Genomic DNA, 24,029 nt, shown 5'->3' on the forward strand with positions numbered 1-24,029 from the left:
TTTTTTTTTCATTCTGCTTTTTTTTTTTTTACAGTGTATATTTTTATTTATTTTTAATTTACCACCAAGTTTGTTAGCATATAGTGCAACAATAATTTCAAGAGTAGATTCCTTAATGCCTGCCCCTTACCCATTTAGCCCATCCCCCTTCCCACAACCCCTCCAGTAACCCTCTGTTTGTTCTCCATATTTAAGAGTCTCTTACGTTTTGTTCCCCTCCCTGTTTTTATATTATTTTTGTTTCCCTTACCTTATGGTCATCTGTTTTGTATCTTAAAGTCCTCATATGAGTGAAGTCATATGATATTTGTCTTTCTCTAATTTAGCTTGGCATAATACCCTCTAGGTCCAGCCACGTAGTTGCAAATGGCAAGATTTCATTCTTTTTGATTGCCGAGTAATACTCCATTGTGTGTGTGTGTGTGTGTGTATGTATATATATATATATATATATATATATATATATATACATATATTACCACATCTTCTATATCCATTCATCCATTGATGGACGTTTGGGCTCTTTCCATACTTTAGCTATTGTCGATGGGGCTGCTATAAACATAGGGGTGCATGTGCCCCTTTGAAACAGCATCCCTGTATCCCTTGAATAAATACCTAGGAGTGCAATTGCTGGGTCATAGGGTAGTTCTATTTTTAATTTTTTGAGGAACCTCCATACTGTTTTCCAGAGTGGCTGCACCAGTTTGCAGTCCCACCAGCAGTGCAAAAGATGCTCTTTCTCCACATCCTCGCCAACATCTGCTGTTGCCAGAATTGTTGATGATAGCCATTCTGACAGTGTGAAGTGGTATCTCATTGTGGTTTTGATTTGTATTTCCCTGATGATGAGTGATGTTGAGCTTTTTTTCATTTGTCGGTTGGCCATCTGGATGTCTTCTTTGGAGAAGTGTCTATTTATGTCTTTTGCCCATTTCTTCACTGGGTTATTTGTTTTTTGGGTGTTGAGTTTGCTAAGTTCTTTATAGATTTTGGATACTAACGCTTTATCTGGTATGTCATTTGCAAATATCTTCTCCCATTCCATTGGTTGCCTTTAGTTTTGCTGATTGTTTCCTTCGCTGTGCAGAAACCTTTTATTTGGATGACGTCCCAATAGTTCACTTTTGCCTTTGTTTCCCTTGCCTCTGGAGACGTGTTAAGAAGTTGCTGCAGCCAGGATCAAAGAGGTTTTTGCCTGCTTTCTCCTCGAGGATTTTGATGGCTTCCTTTCTTAAATTTAGGTCTTTCATCCATTTTGAATTTATTTTTGTGTATGATGTAAGAAAGTGGTCCTATTCTACTTCTTTCTAATAATTATTTTCCAACCTCAGGTAGTTTCCACATGCATCTTCAAATTAGTACTCATTCAAAGATGGAAGGAGGGATCCTTTTGTAGATGTCCATAGCTCTTTCTCATTGCGGCTGATTTTCATTCTGTGTTCAAACTTACTGGGCTGTGATATGTGGTAGTCATTGCATTCATGTCATTCTTCCCCTTTTCTCATGAATTACTGATCTGTACTGCCTATTGTCCTGTGTCTAAAAGTTTCATATATTTTTTATTGCTTTTGAGTTGTTTCATGTGGGGGAGGGTAAGTTGGTTTCTTTTATTCTATCATGCCCATAATTAGAAATCTCCATTTGATTTTCTGAAGCCTATAAATGTGGGTTATTATTAGAATTTAATGTTATTTAGGCTTGTGATTTAGGAATTTAAGGAGGTCTTTTTCAAGCATCTGAAACTATTTTTTTACTTCCCTAAAGAAAGGGTCAGGTGGGTAGCATTATTGTGCCACTTGTAAAGCTGCACCTTCCTTCACATTCAAAATCATCAAAGCCCTTACAGTGAATCCATGTCCTAAAATATTTCCCATTTACAGGATATTGCTTTATAAAACCAGAAGTAATCTTCAGGTTGGAACAAGGAGAAGACCCATGGTTATTAGAGGATGAATTTCTAAACAGAAGTTACCTGGGTGAGTTTTGGAGTACTGGCAAAAGGTATTCCTGGAAAACTAAATCCAGAATGAGAATAGTTAACAGTGAGCACCTTTGGAATTTCAGAAATGAGTAGATCCAGTAAAATGTGGGTGCAGAGGGTGTAACATAAGGGATACATGTGATTATTTTCATTTGTTCATATTTTATACTAGGCAACAGGGTATATTCATTTATACATGACAAGTCAAGTGATTTATATTTAACCAGTGCAAAGTTAAATACTAAGTAAGATTATAGAAGTAACTAAAGTGGAAGATTTAAAGGATGGGAAGAGAGGGGATATACTGATTTGATCAGTGGTTGTGTAGTAGGAAATCACTAGGTATTGCCTAATTAATAAATAAGAATTGCATGAGATTTATAATTATAATTTAAGTTCTATAAATGAACTGTAAATGCAAAAATATGACCTTTCTTATTAGATGGAAAACAGTTAATTGTACACAGAAGAGACTTATCACTGAAAATATTTTTTATAAAATAAATATGTATACATTAACATGTAAACAGCATAATATAAAGTTAGATGAATGTGTCTGTCATATCACTGTACATAGGCTAAGGTTAATCTGTTAGGAAAAAATGGTATGGGATGCCTGAGTGGTTCAGTCGGTTAAGGGTCCAACTCTTGATTTTGGCTCAGGTCATGATCTCCTGGTTCGTGGGATCAAGCCCACGTTGGGCTCTGTGTTGAAGGTGTGGAGCCTGCTTGGGACTCTCTCTTTCCCTTTCTGCCCCTCCCCATGCGCATGCATGCATGTGCGCCCTCTCTCTCAAATAAATAAACGTTAAAAACAAAAAGAAAAAATGGTATGAGATTGTATCAAAGAGAAATACCTAAAAAGAATTTAGAATGTTTATAACATGAAACAATATCAAGGCAATATACATAAAATATAATACAGGCTTAAGTTATAGGACTACTGGAAAGGTTTTGATTCACTTAAAATTTCATACAGTAATAAAAGAAACACTTTAATAAAGCTAAGTAAGTTAATGTAGAGAGGAGATGCCAAGGCTGCAAATACCTGTGTGCCAATTAAATTATAAAGATTCATAAAACAAAACTGAAAGAGATATGAGGAGAAATAGGAACACATTAAATGTAATAGGCCTATATGTACTGTTCTGATTTCATAACATAAAATTGACAGCAACTGAGATTCTAGAACATGAGTTAGTAAATCATGTTCCTTATGCTAAATCCACCTATTTGCCTGCAATTTTTGCAAATAAGCTATTTGTTGTGTATTGTTTTGTCTGCTGTTGTGGTACAACAAAATGACTGAGAAGTTGTGACTGAGATCATGTGGCCCACAATGACTAATATATTTACCGTCCAACCCTTTATAGAGAAAGTTTGTTGACCCTACTCCAGAAGATATAAATAGCATGTTTTATGACATGAGTCTAATACATATTTATATATATCTTTCAAACTCTGTACTCTGAAATCATAGACCTTCTTTGAAGTGTCAGTGGAATAACTAAACATTTTGTGTCAAAAGGAAACAGTAAATTCTGCAAAGTGAAAGTAGCAGTTTTTTAAATTTTTTTTTTAAATTTTAGAGACTGAGTAGGGGAGAGGGGCAGAGGAAGAGAGAGAGAGAATCTTAAGCAGGCTGCACACTCAGCATGGAGCCTGACACGAGGCTCGATCCCATGACACTGGGATCGTGACCTGAGCCAAAATCAAGAGTTGGACACTCAACTGACTGAGCCACCTTGGCACCACAAAGTAACAGTTTAACTGCACTAGAAATTGTAGACAATATAAGACAAATTAAAATCCATTTGAAAACAACAACAAAAAAATACATATATAGTTTTAAAAAAATCTATTTGATCAAGTGATTTTTAAAATCAAAATTATAAAGGTATAAAATTCAGTGTATTTGTGAACCAATGTCCACAGGTCTCCAAGAACTCAGAAAAGTTGCTATATTCAAGCTTATAGTTTATACTTGTTCTGAATAATAGTAATTCATGATAGCTGCACTTTCGATTTCGTGGAGGAAAACTTTATTAATTATAAGGGAAGGCGAATATAAATAATTAAACAATTATAGTAAACATAAAGAGGGAGAGAAGTATAGAGAACAAAGGGCTGCTACATGAAATCAGGTACTCACAACATCCAACCTTCTGGCTGGGGAAGCCCTGTGGTGGACAGCCCGGTTGGAGTCCGGATTGAGGGTCCTGGGTGGAGCATCCTCCCCTCAGATGAGACTTCACCTCACTATTCCCCCCAGGGCAGTATATATACTACCTGTGATTTATAGTTAGTCATTAAGTTTGCCTAAGTGCACACCTGAGTAGGCTGTTACTTTGTTTCTCTTATCTTTTCTCACAATCTTAGGAGCCTGGTGGCAGCATATTTCTCTTCCCTCCCTGATCCATTCTAGGGGGTCAGCCTGGTCTGGCTCAGGGAGGTGAAGCAAGTTAATCCCTCTTGGCATCAGGAACAGAAGGGCCAGTTCTGATCCTGAGGCCAGATACAGAGAACAAGCCAACTAAGCCTCCCATGATTGTGTGTGTGTGTGGCTCTGGGCACAAATGCATGACAAGTCCCACAAACAATGTATATACAGAACAATACTACAGCAAAAAGTTACAGATAAAATCAGCAAAGGTGAAAGGCACATAGGGCAGAATCAGAGAGGGAATAGATGCAAACCTCATTTTCTTCTCCCTGTGAAGTTGTGTGAACAGTAGTTAATTCTGCCAGCAGTGACATGTGACAGCATACTGAGGTATTGTTAACCAGGGAAGTTTACCCAACCTTTAGTATCCAAGGGTTTTATTGGGGGTCAGGCATGTAGGCTTGGAGTGACCTTGGTTACTTAGGCTCCAGCCCTTCCAGAGGTATACTGATACAGCTAGCCTTAGGTCCCAACTATAAATCATATTGTGAGTCTGAACTTTTTGATGTGGTCCAAGCCCCCAAAGTATATAAAGATACTCTTATCATGCAGGGCTTGTAGGTTATTTTCCAGGAGTTGGTCAAAGGCCAGTCATTTCTTTGAAATGTGCAGGGTTTGAACACCCCAAGCCTGCTGAGTTAACCCTTTATTGCACAGAACTTTTAGGCTATGGGTATAGCATTGCTTAATAGAAAATTCAAAGAATAAGAATTTTGAGAAGACTAAGCAAAGCAGAAGTAATGTATTTAAAAATAACAATTGGAAAAGTATAATGGCATAAATGAAATAGGCTAAAACATGATTCTTAGTATAAAAAGAATTAAATAAAATCCGAACAGTAGTTAGCTTATGCTGGGAAAAGGAGAGAAAGCATTATTTGGCAAGTTGCAGTGCAAACATATTTAGAAATTAGGCTGTGCAAATATTGAAATTTTTAAAACTTAGAGCAACATGAAATAAAACAGATAAAATAGGTATATCATGTTCATAGATTGGAAGACCTTTAAACTGTTTTATTCTAACCAATTTGTTTAAACACAGGATGGTGTAAGATCTTTTCTAATAGGTGTTAAAGAGTTGTAAATCTGTTGTAACTGGTATAGAGTGGCACTGGTGTGTAGATAATTATGGACCTTTGAAAGAGAATAGACAACACAGAAGCAATTGCATATTTTAAGGACAACTATTTATGAAAAGTGTGACAGTGGCATTTTGTCCCAGCTTTATATCCTTCCACAAAAGTCACTTTTGAGTGGACTGAATCTGAATTGTATGAGGCAAAACTAAATAATTTAGAAATACAGGAGAAAATTTTTATTATTCTGTGTAGGGAAAATTTAAAACCAAAAAAACATTGAATATATGGGAAAAGACATAAACTGTATTAAAATTCAGAATTTCTTGACATCATAAAAAGCATTAAAAGAGAAACCACACTGTAGCAGAATCTGTACGTGGAACCAAGGCAGGGCTAATATTCAGATAAGAAGATATTCTGCAAACCTTTGAGGAAAAAGGCAGGCAACCCAACAGAAAAATGGGTATAAGACTTAATAAGGAACTTCCCAGGTAGAAATCCAAATGTTAAGTAATGGGGAAACTATTTTACCTACACCTCGTCAATTGTGAAAGAAACGCAAATGAAATGCAGTGTGCTACAGCTATGCGTTTATTTATAAGACTGGCAGAAATTCCAGGTTTGGGAGTATTGGGAGTCAGTGAGAAGGTGAAATATCAAAGTACCTTCTCTACTGCTGTGCATTTGAAATTGGTGCAATCACTTTTTTTTTTTTTAAGGTTTTAGCAATTTTAGGTTCACAGCAAAATTGAAAAAGAAGGTACAGATATTTCTCATATGCCTCCTGCCCCCACATAAGTGTAACCACTTTTTAAAACATATTTCATTGGGGTATAGTTGACATATAATATTAAATTAGTTTCCAGGTACAATCACTTCTGTAATGGATGGACCTTTGTTCCTAGCTATATTCTCTTGAGAAAGTGTGTTTCTGTGCTCTAGGAAGAATGTGAGGATTTTTTCCCCCTGTAATGAAAAGCAAATACCCAGGAACAGATGACTGAAGAAGTAAGTTGTAAATAAATTACATAAATAGGGAATTTTCCAAGTTATAGCTCCAAGCAAGTACATGAATGAATCTCACAGTTTTGAACAAAAGAATTAATGATTCCATTTATGTAAAGTTAATTTTTTTTAGAGTTGCACATACATGTAAGTGTATACAGAAATGTGAGGAAATGATTTTTGTTGAATATTTGAGGGAAATGAGTTGTCTCGAAATGTGAAGGAAGTTGTGCCCAGGAAAGAATATGTGAGGTCTCTGGGAGCCAGGCAGCTTATATACCATGCACTAGAGAGTGGTTGTATAGGAATTCATGTATGTCATCAGTTAACTTATACTGAAGAGATTTATGTGTATTTGTTTTAGTTTTCATTTTTTGAAGGTTAGAAAGAGACAAAGTAATGTGTGGGGGATACTTGCTATATATATTCCTCACAGATTCGTTTGTTTCTATAAAAGTTCAGATCTGGTCATTTGCTTTCTTAGTATGAACCTTCATGACCCTGTTTATAATGGCATTCTTCATCTCAAGCACTTCATACCTCTCCTTGTTTTATTTTTCTTCTATGCACTTATCAACTCTTCCTATTTCTGAAATCATATCTGAAAATCTCCACTTACCTGTACTATTTGACATTGTCATAGGGGTTGCTTCTTTTTCCCATACATTTTCTGCTTTCTGTGATGGTAGTAATCATGATTCCTGAAATCATTCCTCTTTGGTTTTAATCCCACTTTTGTCTGTGCTTCTCTAAGAGCTTATTCACATTTGCTGGCCTGTTTAAAAGTTATTATCTTTAGTGCTTCAAATATAATGAGGCATGGAATAGGTATTTCCTATATCCATAAATGGATGTTTATGAGTAAACAGATTTTGATTCCCAGTTTCTTTCTCCTCCTATGGCACATAAACCTAGGGTTTACATAATACTTAATATATGAAATTTGAAGTACTTACATTTTAGTGACTGTCAAATTACGAACCCCTCTTGTATTTCTTTGTTGCCTGCCACAATGTCAGGGCTTAAGCCAGTCTCCTAAGTGTTATCCATCCATGTGACATGCTTCCACACACCACTTTTCATCATCATATGTTTTTTCTGTACAGGTTCTTAAATAAATTCATTAATTTTTAGCATCTGTCTCTGAACAGTCTGTCTTATTTCTGCTCTTCTTCCCTTCATGCCTTGTCCTTTCCCATAATTTAAGCCTTTTTGCTTAATCCTGATGACTTTGCCCCACCTCAGGGCAGCTGTACTTCTGTGTCGGGGATTTGGATTCTTTGTTCTCAGAATGGCCAAACAAAATCTAATTTTTCCCTCACAATTCAAAAATCCTTGTCTTTTTCCACTTCTTTCATAATATTTGGTCCTACTGTCCTGCTTGCATAACCTCTTCCATAAGTTTTGTCCTACTCTCACGCTCTCATGTTTTTCCTACTATCCTCCTATCAGGAAATCACTTTCAATTTCTGAATTGACTATCTCTGTCATCCTCATACTGATCTTTCAGCACTTCCCAACATTGTAGTTTTCCTTTGTACTTAATCTTTTCATATTCTCACTGCCTATGACATTACCCAAAACTATAGCTCTGCTCTATAACACCTCGATTATTCTTATTCCTAGTTCAAGTTAATTGTTACATAATGCATCAAGTTCATCTTGCTCCGAAGTGACCAAATAACCTATGTGGCACATAAACATAGGGTTTACATAATACTTAACATATGAAATGTAAAGCAGTTACTTTTAGTGACTATTAAATTATGAACCCCTCTTGTATTTTTTCTGTTGCCTGCCATGATGTCAGGGCTTACACAATCCAGTCTCCTAAGTATTATCCATCCATGTGACATTCTTCTACATGTCACTTTTCATCATTATGTTTTTTCCATACAAGTTCTTAAATAAACTCATTAAATTGCTTAGCATGCCTGACCCAAAGTTAAGATCCCTCTCTCTCTCTTGTTTTCATTACTGCACATTGTAAGTTTTGGGTAAGATGCCTTCTTCTATAAAATGATCATGCAACATTTTAGTTTACTTTAATTTCTCCTTTTTGTAATCTTCCAAAGAGCACTTTTCCCTGCCTAGAAATCCACTAAAAAGATTTATTCTTCTATACTCTAGTATGTAATATAAATAAATACTTTACAATTGCATAGTGGACTAACTCCAAAACCAGATAGAGGAGAGGTATTTCATATTGATGCATACTGAAAGCACTATCCCAAATGCAGATGCCCAAGTTAGGTTTTTGTTCCCCTATCAGTTATATATAATTAACATGTAATTATTTAGTTACATGTAATTACTTATTCTGCTGTATCTTGGGTTACCAGTCTCATGAAATTGTGCTTTTTTGGTTTTTTTTTTTTGAGAGGAGAAAGTGTGAGTGGGGGAAAGGGGCAGAGGGAGAGAGAGAATCTTAAGCAGGCTCCACGGGAAGTGTGGAGCCTGATTTGGGGCTCAGTCTCACGACCATGAGATCATGACCTGAGCCCAGATCAAGAGTTGGATGCTTAACTGACTGAGCCACCCAGGTGCCCAGAGATTGTGTGCTTCTTAACTAGAAAAAATATATAAATTCTTACTCAGTGTACCTTAATGACCTGAAAGTTTTCTAAATGATGTAAGCTCAAAAGCATGTTTGTAAAAGTCTTCTCACTGAGGTGTCAGTAGTTTGACTCACTTAGCACAGTCTTTTTCCTGAGCTCCAAGATTGTCCTTTGTTGATGGCGCAAACTCTTCTGGCCTAGCTTATAGCAGAGCTTTCGAGCAAGCATCAGAGTTAAACAGAAACCACCTTTACATATCAGAATTGTAATGGCTGTGGCTAATTTGTTACTAATTTTCAAATGGGAAAAGTCTGATGTAGGTTCGTAATAAGAATAATGCACTGACAAGGAAATTTGATTATTTCTGTGATAGAAAAACCTAATAAAGCTATTTTTAAAGAACAGTTTAAGGCAAAATTTCTTTAATGACAGTGTAATAAGCCTTTTTACAAAGAAGTATTACATTTGATTCATTAAAATGCATGAATAAAATTTTATAGAGGGAAATCTTGTCATATAGCAATAATCCTGAGACATAATACATCAATAATATACCATTAATGTATATGAATATCAAGTAAAGAGATTCAGTAAGTCTGGAGTAGAGCTCAGGGAAGTAAGTCTGAAATCCATTCCCAGTTGAAAATTACTGACCTGAAAGATACTAGAGGTGTAAATAAGTAAAATTTTGGCCAAGGAAACATTGAAAATCATAACAAATAACTGACCATTCTATACTTTTATTTTTTTTTATTATTTTTTTTTTTTAATTTTTTTAAAAAAAAATTTTTTTTTTTTTCAACGTTTTTTTTTTTTATTTATTTTTGGGACAGAGAGAGACAGAGCATGAACGGGAGAGGGGCAGAGAGAGAGGGAGACACAGAATCGGAAACAGGCTCCAGGCTCCGAGCCATCAGCCCAGAGCCTGACGCGGGGCTCGAACTCACGGACCGCGAGATCGTGACCTGGCTGAAGTCGGACGCTTAACCGACTGCGCCACCCAGGCGCCCCATTTAATTTTTTTAATGTTTATTTATTTTTGAGACAGAGAGAGAGCATGAATGGGGGAGGGTCAGAGAGAGAGAGGGAGACACAGAATCTGAAACAGGCTCCAGGCTCTGAGCTGTCAGCCCAGAGCCCGACGCGGGGCTCGAACCCACAGACCGTGAGATTGTGACCTGAGCCGAAGTCGGACGCTTAACCGACTGAGCCACCCAGGCGCCCCTCTATACTTTTATTGACTAATATTATGGAAAGTATTGTCAGCACTCTGATAAATATAGGAAAACTTGTTAGAAGTTTCTGTTTAATTTTCTGTGAATGTTTTGAACAGTGAAGGCATTGACAGATCTATACAAATTTATTTTGCATACAATTTCCAAAATATTTGTATTAATAATATTTTACATGTTCAAATTCAACACAAAGCAGGGTGAGCATCTCTTCTGATTTGTCTGTCTTTCCATGGAACTCTTGAAATAGTAACACATTAAAGAAACCTGATTAATTCTAGTATTTCTTTAATTTTTATTTGAAATAATGTAGATCAGAGGAAGTAGCAAAAATAGTGCAAATACTTAGGGTACCCTTCAACCACCTTCCTCCAGTGGTGACATCCTGGTAGCTGTAGTAGAGTATCAAAACCAGGAAACTAATGTTGGTACATTATTGCTAATGTACACACACACACAGCTCTGTGCAGTTATAGCCCACGCATAGGTTTATGTAACTGCCACCACAGTTAAGATACAAAATTGTGAACATTACCATAAAAGAACGCTGGTGCTACCTTTTTGTATTCACACTCCCCCACCCCACCCCCCAAGTGGTTGCCTTTGTCTCCCCTGGTAACCACTAATCTCTCTATTTCTATAGTTTTGCCATTTCAAGAAATAAATGGAATCATGCATCATATAACATTTTGAGATTTGCTTTTTTGTACCAACCATAATCCATTTGAAATTTAAATTATTCCATGTATCAATTTCTTTTTTATTAAAAAAAATTTTTTTTAATGTTTACTTATTTTTGAGAGAGAGAGACAGAGCATGAACAGGGGAGGGGCAGAGAGAGAGGGAGACACGGAATGTGAAGCAGGCTCCAGGCTCTGAAGTGTTAGCACAGACCCTGATGCAGGACTTGAACTCACAAACCGTGAGATCATGACCTGAGCCAGTCAGATGCTTAACCAACTGAAACACCCAGGCATCCCTACAGGAACACAATCTTAAAGTTGAATTTCTTGAATTGGAAGTCAGATGCTTAACCGACTGAGCCACCCATGTGCCCCCCCCCCCCCCCCATGTATCAATTTCATTCTTTTTTAAGGCTGAGTAGTACTCCATTGTATGATGTGCCAAAGTTTCTTCATTTATTAACCCATGGAAGGATACTTGGGTTGTTTCCAGTATTTCTCTGTTATAAATAAGGCAGCTGTGGGTATTTGTATGTATATTTTTTGTGTGAACGTAATTTTCATTTCTCCGGGATAAGTACCCAAAAGTTGCAATTTCAGGCTCATGGGGTAGGCACATTTTTAATTTAAAAAGATATTGCCACTGATTTTCTGGAGAGGCTGTACCATTTACATTCTTAACATCACGGTGTGAGATACATTTTTTTTCTGAATCATCACCAGCATTTGCTATTATTTCTATTTTTTATCTGTTTCAGTAGGTTTATAGTGATATCTTATTGTGATATCTTGTGTAGTGAAATTTAGTTTCTGCTTCCCTAATGGCTAATAATGTTGGATGACTATTTATGTGCTTGTGTGCTATATGTATATCCTTCTTTAGTGAAATACCTGTTCTGTCTTTTGTCCGTTATAAAATGGACTTGTTGGATATGTGGCTTGCAAATATTTTCTGTAGGTCTTTCATAGTACAAACATTTTTCATTTTGATGAAATCCTATTTAATGCATTTCTTTTAGAATGGATTATTATTTCTTCTAAGAACTCCTTGCCTAGCCCTGGGTCTCAAACTTTTTCTTTTTTTTTCCTCTCAAAAGTTTTATAGTTTTATGCTTTACATTTAAATCCATATTAATATTTTTGCCTATGGATGTCCGGTTGTTTACCATTTGTTGAAAAAAAACTGTCCTTTCATTGAATTGCTTTTATACCTTAGTCAAAAATCCATGGACTGTGTTGGTCAGATTTTTGGTTTTCTTTCTTTTTTTTTTTTAATATATGAAATTTATTGTCAAATTGGTTTCCATACAACACCCAGTGCTCATCCCAAAAGATGCCCTCTTCAATGCCCATCACCTACCCTCCCCTCCCTCCCACCCCCCATCAACCCTCAGTTTGTTCTCAGTTTTTAACAGTCTCTTATGCTTTGGCTGTCTCCCACTCTAACCTCTTTTTTTTTCTTTCCTTCCCCTCCCCCATGGTCTTCTGTTAAGTTTCTCAGGATCCACATAAGAGTGAAACCATATGGTATCTGTCTTTCTCTGTATGGCTTATTACACTTAGCATCACACTCTCCAGTTCCATCCACGTTGCTACAAAAGGCCATATTTAGATTTTTGGTTTTCTTTTCTGTTTTCATTGATCTATGTTTACATTTCCTTGTCAGTACCACACTCTTGATTACTGTAGCTACTTAATAAGGCCTAACATATCATAGACTTTATTCTTCTTTGACAAAATTTTTTCAGCTATTGTGGTTTCTTTGCCTTTTTATATATAGTTTAGAACAAGATTATCTATATCTATATATATATATATATAACGAATCTTGCTGGAATTTTGGTAGGATGTGCATTAAATGTATAGAACAATTTGGGGGAAATTTTCTTTAGTAGATTGACTCTTATAGTCCACAACAAAGCTTGTTTCTCCATTTATTTAGATCTTTCTAGATCTAAGGTTAGATCTTTATGTAGATTTCTTTCATTAGTGTTTTGTGACTTTCAGTACACAGATCCTGTATGTGGTATTTTAGTTTTATACCTAGGTAATTTTTTTTCTCTTTTTTTTAAATTTTCTTTTTTATTTTTTAAAATTTACATCCAAATTAGTTAGCATATAGTGCAACAATAATTTCAGGAGTAGATTCCTTAGTGCCCCTTACCCTTTTCGCCCACCCCCCCCCACATCCCCTCCAGTAACCCTCAGTTTGTTCTCCATATTTATGAGTGTCTTCTGTTTTGTCCCCCTCCCTGTTTTTATATTATTTTTGTTCCCCTTCCCTTATGGTCATATGTTTTGTATCTTAAAGTCCTCATATGCGTGAAGTCATATGATTTTTGTCTTTCTCTGACTAATTTCACTTAGTATAATACCCTCCAGTTCCATCGATGTAGTTGCACATGGCAAGATTTCATTCTTTTTGATTGCCGAGTAATACTCCATTGTATATCTATACCACCTCTTCTTTATCCATTCATCCATTGAGGGACATTTGGGCTCTTTCCATACTTTGGCTATTGTTGATAGTGCTGTTATAAACATGGGGGTGCATGTGTCCCTTTGAAATGGCACACCTGTATCCCGTGGATAAATGCCTAGTAGTGCAATTGCTGGGTCGTGGGGTAGTTCTGTTTTTAATTTTTTGAGGAACCTCCATACTGTTTTCCAGAGTGGCTTGCACCAGCTTGCATTCCCAACCTAGGTAATTTTTAGATTTGACTATACAAATATATTTTATATTTTTCCCTGAAGGATATCTAGATTAAGACTCATGCAAAGTCAGAAATGTGGTGTAAATTAGGAAAGAAGGTAAGTGTAAGATTGTTTTTTGAGTTTCCCTCCCTAAGTGGGGGAAGATAGCCTGACGAGACATTGCTGAAAATATTCTGGTCTTATAGAATTGTAGAGTGATAGTTTCAACTTCTTAAGTATATGCAGGTAGTGTAAAATTTTGTTTTCTAGAAAGATACCTCTTAACTCTTTCATTCTCCTCACCCTCCCACCCCCCTCACCATCCCCAGGTAGTGGGCTCTGGACCATCTTAGGTTTAGCAGAGGCCTGACATTACATAGAGTATGGGTAGCAGGATGGTTATAGTCAAATATATACAGTATTTTTTAATGATAGGTAAATATAATAGATATTTCCATAATTTAAGGGAGCAGGTTGAAATGTGATTCTTAAGGTTCTCACAGTTGGTAGACCAGATATGTTGAAAAGTACATAGAAAGCTGAGTTAAATATGGGACAAGGTTAAAACTAGTTTCAAGAACATGAGTGTGAAAAGGTGAAACTTTGGATTTGGTATCAATAAAGGTTTACTTTTGAACAAACTAATACAAACCAAAATACCAGAACGTTGAGTCTAATCCAGGTGAAAACATGTCTTCCTCCAGTCTCTTTTACACTTTATATTGGGCATTTATGGTTTTGAGAATAAGGAGAGGAGATATTTGTGCCATGAATTCTTGGTGTTTATATGTGGAATGGAAATAGGGTCCCTCCAAATGGAAGCATGTTACATAATGAGTGTCCCTCCATTTTAATCTATATATTTGATAGTATAAGAAATAGATTCTGATGGTGGCCTTAATTCATACCCTCTCTCTGCTGGAACCCTTATGAAACCCTTGGGCATGATTTTTTAAATTCTCAGTTTGAATTCATTCTCCTCTTGATTTTCCTGTTGCTAGTAACCAACTCTCTTAAAACCCTTACATTCCCAATTCATCATTCCTTTTGTTTATACCCACTTCTCTTCCCAAGTTTGAAAGTTATATAATCTAAATGCCAAATCCTTATGATATTCACTTCCAGATTCTCTCCCCACTCCTTTTCCACTACAGTGGAATCTCTCCCTGAAGGAAAGTGAATATAGTTAATATGTACTGTATTGTATACTGTGTTGTTGGGAGACTTAGCCGGAAACAAAAATGTCAATAACTTAATAGGGCATTTGTATATAAGTCCTTTTTATATAAAAATTTTAAGTTTCATAAGGAATTTTTAACTTTCTCATTTTTAGGAGACTGCCAACTTGGTCTTTTAGAGAAGAGCCAGGAAAGCCAACACAAATATTTCTGTCAAGTCTTATTCAACAACAAGAAAACATTAACTACAGAGCAAGATAAAATTTCAGGAAAACTAGTTCATCAGGGCATAGACATTTTTCCTTCAAGAAAAATGCTCTCTAAATGTGACACTGATGTTCCTACATGCTTGGATCTCTATCTTTTGACCCCATATAGTTACTCAACCAAAGAGGCTTATGAGTTTAATGCATCTTCTTTCAATACTAGCAATGAGAGAACGAATAGTGGAGAGAAATATTTTGATTACAATCAAGATTTGCAAGTGTTTAGTCATGTGGAGGAACTTATTCAGGATCAGACTTTTCAGATTTTGGGGCAGTCTTTTGAACATAATGAACATGATAATGCTTTCCATGATAAGGCAACTTCCATTAAATGTAAGAGTGCCCACATACAAGAGGGATCTTATAAATTTGGAAAAAACTTATGTGATAAATCAAACATTGTCTCTCCAAATATTCACATAGAGAAGAGTCATTCTGAATTTGATGAAGATGCATGTATTAAAACCGGGAACAGTTTTAGTAAGGTTACTCCACTTCAGAGAACTGAAACAGGAGAGAAAACTTTAGGTCAAAAAGCACATTTCAGAGAATATCAGAGAACTCACACAGGAGTGAAATCCTTTGAATGTGGAAAAAACTTAAACCACAATTTAGCAATTACAGTGCAAGAGAGGACTCCCACAATAGAGACATCTTGTGATAATGACACTTATAGGGAAACTTTCAGTTCTCAGTCGGCTTTCAGTCTACATCAGAGAATTCCCAGAAGACAAAAACAGTATGAGAGCAATGAATGTCAAGAATCTTTCTCTAGAAGTTCATCCCTCATTGTACATCAAAGAACTCCCACAAGTGAGAAGCCCTATGAATGTAATGAATGTGGGACAGCTTTTTCCAGGAAATCATCCCTAGTAGGGCATCAGAGAAAACACAGAGCGGGGAAACCCTATGAATGTAAAGGATGCAGGAAAGCTTTTACCTATATGGCATGCCTCAGAGTGCATCAGACAATTCACACAGGGGAGAAACGCTATGAATGTAATGAATGTGGGAAAACTTTCACCCAGAAGTCAAGCCTTGGAATAGATCAGAGAACTCACACAGGAGAGAAACTCTATGAATGTAATGAATGTGGGAAGTCTTTGGCCTACCAACAACACTTCAGAGGACATCAGAGAATTCATGCAGTGGAGAAATCCTATGGATGTATTAAATCGGGTAAAACTTTGAGCCATAAGGCAAGCCTTGGAATGCATCAGAGAACTCACACAGGGGAAAATCTATATGAATGTAATGAATGTGGGAAAACTTTCACCTGCATGTCGCACCTTAGAAGACATGAGAGAACTCATACAGGGAGGAAGCCCTATCGATGTATAGAATGTGGGAAAACTTTCCTCTGGGAGAAAATCCTGAAGATACATTGGAGAATTCACACAGGGGAGAAACCTTATGCATGTAATGAATGTGGGAGAGCTTTTACCTACATGTCACAACTCAGAGCACATCAGAAAAAGCACACAGGGCAGAAACCCCATGAATGTAATGAGTGTGGGAAGGCTTTCACCCGGAGGTCAAGCCTTGCAATACATCAGAGAACTCACACAGGGGAGAAACCCTATGAATGTAATGAATGTGGGAAAGCTTACAGTTGGAAGTCTAGCCTTGAACTACATCAGAGAACTCACACAGGGGAGAAGCCCTATGAATGTAATGAATGTCAGAAAGCTTTCACCCAGAAGTCAAGCCTTGTAATACATCGGAAAAGTCACACAGGGGAAAAACCCTATAAATGTAATGAGTGTGGGAAAGCTTACACCTGGAAGTCAAGTCTTGCACTACATCAGAGAACTCACACAGCAGACAGACTCCACAAATGTAATGAATGTGGGAAAGCTTTCACCTGCATGTCACGCCTCCGAGGACATCAGAAAATCCACACAGGAGAGAAACCCTATGAATGTATAGAATGTGGGAAAACCTTCCTCTGGAAGTCATTACTGAGAATACATCAGAGAATTCACACAGGTGAGAAACCCTATGAATGTAATGTATGTCGGAAAGCTTATACCTGGAAGTCAAACCTTGAACTACATCAGAGAACTCACACAGGGGAGAAGCCCCATGAATGTAATCACTGTGGGAAGACTTTCACCCAGAAGTCAAGCCTTATAATACATCAGAGAACTCACACAGGAGAGAAACCCTATGAATGTAATGAATGTGGAAAAGCTTACACCTGCATGTCACGCCTCAGAGGACATCAGAGAATTCACACAGGGGAGAAACTTTATGAGTGTATTGAATGTGGTAAAACTTTCATCTGGAAGTCAATCCTGAGAATGCACTGGAGGAGGCATACACAGGAGAAGCCATACGAATGTAATGAATGTGGGAAAGCTTTCACGTACAAACACCACTTTAGAATACATCAGAGAATTCACACTGGGGAGAAACCCTATAAATGTAATGAGTGTGGGAAAGCTTACACCCAGAAGTCAAGCCTTATAATACATCAGAGAAATCACACCGGGGAAAAACCCCATGAATGTAATGAATGTGGGAAAGCTTTCACCTGCATGTCACGCCTCCGAGGACATCAGAAAGTCCACACAACGAAGAAACCCTATAAATGTATAGAATGTGGGAAAACATTCCTCTGGAAGTCATTGCTGAGAACACATCAGAGGAGGCATACACAGGAGAAGTCCTATGAATGTAATGAGTGTGGGAAAGGTTATACCTGGAAGTCAAGCCTTGAACTACATCAGAGAACTCACACAGGTGAGAAACCTCATGAATGTAATGACTGTGGGAAGACTTTCACCCAGAAGTCAAGCCTTATAATACATCAAAGAAGTCACAGGGGAAAAACCGTATGAATGTAACGAATGTGGAAAAGCTTACACCTGCGTGTCACGCCTCAGAGGACATCAGAGAATTCACACAGGGGAGAAACTCAATGAATGTATTGAATGTGGTAAAATTTTTGTCTGGAAGTCCGTCCTCAGAATGCACTTAAGGAGGCATACACAGGAGAAGCCATATGAATGTAATGGATGTGGGAGAGCTTTCACCTACAAACACTACTTGAGAATACATCAGAGAACTCACACAGGGGAGAAACCCTATGAATGTGTTGAGTGTGAGAAGAGTTTTGTTCGGAAATCGGTCCTCATAGCACATCAGAGAATGCATGCAAGGAAGAAATGCTGAATGTAATTAACGTGAGAAAGCTTTCATTTCCAATTTAACTTTCTAACCTTATGAGAAACCTCATTCTCAGAAATGAGTCTCAACTTAATGAAAGCATTAGAAAACTCCAAAAGGCGAGAAGTCTGATAAATGTGGTAATGTGGGAAGATTTTCAGTGGGTTGTCAGATGTAAAAAGCTAAGATGAAGAAAAATAGCTTTACTTTCAGGTTCAGTGGCTGGGCCTATGTAAATTTAAAGACATTAACAGGAAAAGAAAGTTTATTTCATAAACACATGGAGGGATCTCACAGAAATCAAATGAAAACCCGAAAGAGGTGGTCAGACCTGGAAGCTTATATACCACTTTAACAAAAGAGCAATACATTTGCAAAGAAGTGTCCAGACAAAGGAAACGGGTTTTGAGCTTTTAGTGATGGTAAATTGTGGGAAAGTAAATATATGGGAAATGAATGGAACACAAAGGTTATTTCAGTAAGGTGTGTTTATGCAGATATTGGTGCTATCTCTTTTCTTTTGGGAGACGGGATGGGGAACACCTTCATAAAAAGAAATTTATGTCCTGCCTTTAGGTGGATAGGGGGAGAGAGCGAGAATTTTTTGCGTTTACAGTTTTTAAGTTGCTTTTGGTTCAAAATAATACATATGCCAAAGTGGCATGTTTTGGGGGGGGGTATATTCTGATCCCCTTCATCACATGGGAGAAACCATATAATTGTGATGGATGTAGGGAAGATTTCCACCAGCAGTTGACCATCAGGGTCAGAAAACTCATGGAATTGATCATATGAATGTAATGAATTTAGAAATACTTTCATCCAGACAAAATATTATATTACATCAGATAATTTAAACAATATAAACAGCCCTGTAAATGTCTTGGAATGCTTTCAGCCAGAAATCATACTTTTGAGAACATCAGAGAGAACTCAGAGGTTGAAAGTGTAAAGATGATGTATGCAGGGAGATTTTTCAGCCGCAAGTCAGGGCTAAGAAAAGATAGAACTGAAAGGGGCTAAAACTTATTAAGCTAATGAACATGGATGCTCCTCAGGAAGTTCCTCACTATTCATAAGAGAACTGTCTTACTCTGTTGAGGCAGCTGTCAGAAAAATATCCTAGACTGGGTGGCATAAATAGCAAGCATTTATTTTTGCTAGTTCTAGAAACTGGAAAGGCAAAGGTCAAGGTGCTTGTAGATTTTGTTGTCTGGTGAGGATCCACTTCTTGGTTCACAGATGGCCATGTTTTGTCCTCATGAGGAGGAAGGGAGCACTTTGGGACCTCTTATAAAGGACACAAATGCTGTTCACGAGGACTTTGCTCTCATTACTACCATCTTTCAAGGGCCTCCACTTCAAAATACCAGCACATTGGGGATTAGGTTTGAACATAGGAAATTTGGAAAAACACATATATTCAGTCTAGAGCAACAGCTTACACTGGAAGGAGACTTGAAATGTACATATAGTTTTTCAGCCACCAAGTATATAGACCTTGTTGGACATTAGGAAATTCTCTGGGGGAAAGAGCCACTGGAGGTAATGAATGTAGGAAACACTGTTAATTCAACTCTCAGTAAACTTCCATTGTGGAGAAATGCAGGAAGTAATAATGTGAAAGGTTTTTTTTTTTGTCAAAAGATTGAATCTCACTAAGAGAATGAAGAAAATCTAGAAGGTAATAAATGTGTGATAACTTCAGCCAAAAGCCACCTTTCTCTGGACAACAAAATGCATTGAGTGGTAGAGACCTAATAGTATATTACCCAGATGAAAAATCTTATGAAGGTAATGGATTTGGGAAATCAGTCTACAATAAATTCTATGTAGTAGAATGTGGATGCTGGTGTTAAAATAAATCCTGTCGTAGACTCTGGGTCTGGAGTTCTCTCTTGTCCAGCAAGAGAGTGGACACAGGATTAAAATGTGAGAGAGGCTAACGTCCGGGAGGAGACAACCCCAAGTAAGGGCCTTTTGCTCTATTTTTATGAGGGTCAGAAGGCTTATAAGTGTGCACAGAGAAACAATGAAACCGTGGATTAACTCAAGGACACGAGGGAAAAGAGGGTATTGAAGATAGCAGTGTTAGGGGTTTGGGTCAACACAAAACAAAGTCCTGGTGCCGGACAGATGGTTGTTCACAGCAGGCATGTGGCGCCACATCTGTTTATCTTAGCTAGCTTAGGGGATAAGACAGATAAAGTATGCTACCTCAGGGTCAATAAGGCACCTTTTTTTTTTTTTTTTTGCTAATTAGCTCCTCTCTGGGCACCTTCACCCTGCTATGGTCTATAGCCCTGTTTACCTATTTTGGTCCTTTCTTCCTGTGAAAACTGCTTTCTGCTATTGTACTAAGTTGGGGGTGCTTCTGCCCTGAATACCTAAGCTTGTTTACCTAAGATTACCTAAACATTGTGGAGGTTTTCATTCTGAGATTTACTGTTTCTATACCTTTCTATGTCCTATCCTGGGGGCCTTTGCCCTGTTTACCTAATCTTGTTTACCTTATCTTGGATGTGTTCATCCTGTGGCTATTTCTTTATGCCTTGTTAACCCATTGGTGCAAGCTCAGGGAATTCCTAAGCTTATTCCCCACAAAATCCCATGAAAGACATCTTCATCCTTTATATTCTGTGCGGTCTCCTGTCTCTACACTGAAGATGGAAGAGTGCTACCACGTGGAAGGAAGTGGGCTCAAGAATTGCTGTGCAGAGGGGCGCCTGGGTGGCTCAGTCAGTTAAGCGTCCAACTTTGGCTCAGGTCATGATCTCATGGTTGGTGAGTTTGAGCCCCACATAGGACTCTGTGCTGACAACTCAGGGTCTGGAGCATGCTTCAGATTCTGTGTTTCCCATCCCCCCCTCCCCCCCACCCATGCTCTTGCTCTTTGTCTTCAAAAAGGAATAAATGTTAAAAAAAATTAAGAAAAATTGCCTTTGCTAGCAGTCTGACTTTTGTAAGGAAGAAAAAAACCTCTGTGTTGTTTGTAACTCACATATGCTAGACATCTCAGCTAACACGGGCTATGAATATGACCGTTTGAAAAGTGCAAGTTGGTATGTATCAGAAAAGCCATATGGGAGGAACTGGCAATATCCTGAATGACCATTAGCTATTAACCACAACTCTTGATTATTGCCAAGTAAATAATAGGATTTGTTTCCTGTTTCTTTTTGATTATATTATATACCTTTTGTAGTACTAGAAGTGTTCAGGATATCTCAGTACTTTGTACCAGGAATCACATGCTGCTGATTAGTCCCATTCATACTGATTGGATAATATGGTTAATGTAGTATCTTCCTTGTTTCCACAAAACTCATTTTATCCTTTAATATCTTGTGAGATGATACATTCAGGCTATACAAATATCCTCTTAGTTTCACTCATTAAGCATTTATTTCTGATGTTGCCCAAATCAATTATTACTATAGTTGCAAAAACATGAAATTTTTTCCCCATTATTCCTCTGCATATCATGGTATGGAAATTTTTTGTTTTTTACAATTTTTTATTTATGTCTGTATACTCAGATTCTTCATTTGGTAAATTATAATCTTTAACTCTTGTTACTGACATATTTATTTATTTTATGCTCAAATTATCTGAGATAAGGCCAGCAGAATTTCATTCAAATTAGCTCTTGTGTCCTTTGATATGTTTCTAATGTCATTTTGCTTTTTCAAACCACTCTTTTACTCCTTCTGATCATGATAACGTTTAAGCTTTGTAATAGTTTACATTATATATAGGCCAAGTCCTTTATTCATTTTATCCACCCAAATCTTAAGGTTTTCTAAAATACTTAGAATTTTAAGCCATCTTTAAACAGATTTTAGAATTCTGATTGGAATAGCATTTAATTTCATGTCAGGTACCCACGAGACATAACCAAGTCAACCAGTTGGTTTAGTTTTGTTCCTGACAAACCCAGAAACAGTCCTAATGATACGAGGTCAGGTCTTTCCTGCTTTTCCTTTTTGTGAGCACATGTCCAGAGGATGCTCCCCAACACCACTTCATGCACTAGAGAATGTTATCAGCCCTAAGCATTAATGATTCTTCATACCATATGGATCTTTTTTTAAGTTTTTTTTTTTTTTTAAGTGTTTATTTTGTAGAGCATGAGCAGGGGAGGTGCAGAGAGAGAGAGAGGGAGATACATAATTGGAAGCAGGCTCCAGTCTCTGAACTGTCAGCAGAGAGCCTGATGCAGGACTCCAACCCACAGATCATGAGATCATGACCTGAGCCAAAGTCAGACACTTAACTGACTGAGCCACCCATGCGCCCCCATATGGATCTCTTTTTTTTTTTTTCTGTCTCTATAAATTGTTCCAACAAATGGTACATTCACCTGGGGATCCTGGTGAGATAAAATTTTGTTTATCTGCTTTTATATCATTTTCTTAGTACTGTAGGCACATAAACCTATTTACAGGTTTTTGCACTGTTGAATGCAATGATATGCTTGAAGAGCATTCTCAGCTTTTCAGTGCTCACCCAGGTAACCATTTCCATGTGTGCCTGGTTGAATTACTACGAGTTTCCTGCCTGTTAAATTGACTGTAGGTAACCAGGACACCAGGCAACCCAGCTATATAACCCACCTAGAAGGAAGGAATCTGGGGTGTGTTGCCAAGGTAGATGGCAGCTGCTTCTTTTTCAGGCTTAGGCTCCTCTGCTAGAATCTTGAATGGGAGGCCACGGTGAGTACATCTTCAGTATAAGGTAAGTAGGTGAATTGCAAATATATATGTGAAACTACTTATATGTGGTTAGCACCGACATGCTTTAGGAAGCTCGAAACAACCATTGAAGACCTGTTCTCTGTGTGTCAGTGTGTGTTAAGGATGCAGGCAATGATGCCAAGGATCTGTTTGCAAATAAACGTGGATCCTTGGCCTAGGGTTGATGTGAATATATGCAGGCTAAAGTTCCATGAGGTTTAGCAGATACTATCTTTTGGTTGAGAGCTAAACAATGGTATCAGATGTGTAGTACTGAGAGATGTAGGCATTTGGGGCCATACGTTGTTGAGGAGCACCTTGAGCATTCAGTGAAAATCATGTCTGAGGAGTTGGACTATATCCTAGAACAGCCTCAACAAACAGGTCTATGGGTCAAGTCTGGTTCGATTGCCTGTTTTTGTACAACTTACAGGCTAAGAATGGTTTTATATTATTACATAATGCAAAAAAAATTAAATGGATTTTTTTTACAGGTGAAATGATGTTAAAAATTGTTTTTTTTATTTTAAAGTTTTATTGAAAAGCATCTTAATTTGCTTATTTGTCTGGCTACTTTCTTTCACACTACAACAGCAGTTTAATAGTTGCAACATAGAGACTTTCATTGTGGCACTTGGGTTGCTTCACATTACTGCTCAAAGTATTAGAAATCCCAGCATTGCAGTTATAACCTGGCAGCATTTTGTGTTTCACTTTAAGTGCCATATTGCAAAATTTTAAAAAGTTACTGGTGAATATCATGTCAAAATAAAAGATGAAAAATTGACTTTTAAAGTACAGTGGGATGTAGGTTTTGTTGAACTGGTTGTCAGTGCTTTTAGAAATGAAAGTAGTGACATTCTAGATGTGTTCAAAGTGTACTATGTGCATACGTAGTACATAGGCATAGGCATTATACAAAGCCCTCATCAGAATACTCCCATCTCACAGGTAAGCAATTGTCATGAAAGAAGATTTTAAACAGAGCATTTCATTGCCTA

The 24,029-nt window shown here is 37.3% G+C and overlaps 1 protein-coding gene across 1 annotated transcript in view; it reads left to right on the forward strand.

Annotated features, from left to right (window-relative positions):
- Positions 1 to 21,069, forward strand: part of LOC122205130 (zinc finger protein 658B-like) — a 43,182-nt gene extending 22,113 nt beyond the window's left edge. The window contains 3 exon segments of the mRNA XM_042913251.1: positions 1,884 to 1,979; positions 15,011 to 17,945; positions 17,947 to 21,069. Of these exon segments, the coding sequence (XP_042769185.1) occupies positions 1,884 to 1,979; positions 15,011 to 17,945; positions 17,947 to 18,298 (3,383 nt within the window). The 3' untranslated portion in view covers positions 18,299 to 21,069.
- Positions 21,070 to 24,029: the final 2,960 nt, after the last annotated feature.

This window comes from Panthera leo, chromosome D4, assembly GCF_018350215.1.
Source record: "Panthera leo isolate Ple1 chromosome D4, P.leo_Ple1_pat1.1, whole genome shotgun sequence".
NCBI lineage: Eukaryota > Metazoa > Chordata > Mammalia > Carnivora > Felidae > Panthera > Panthera leo.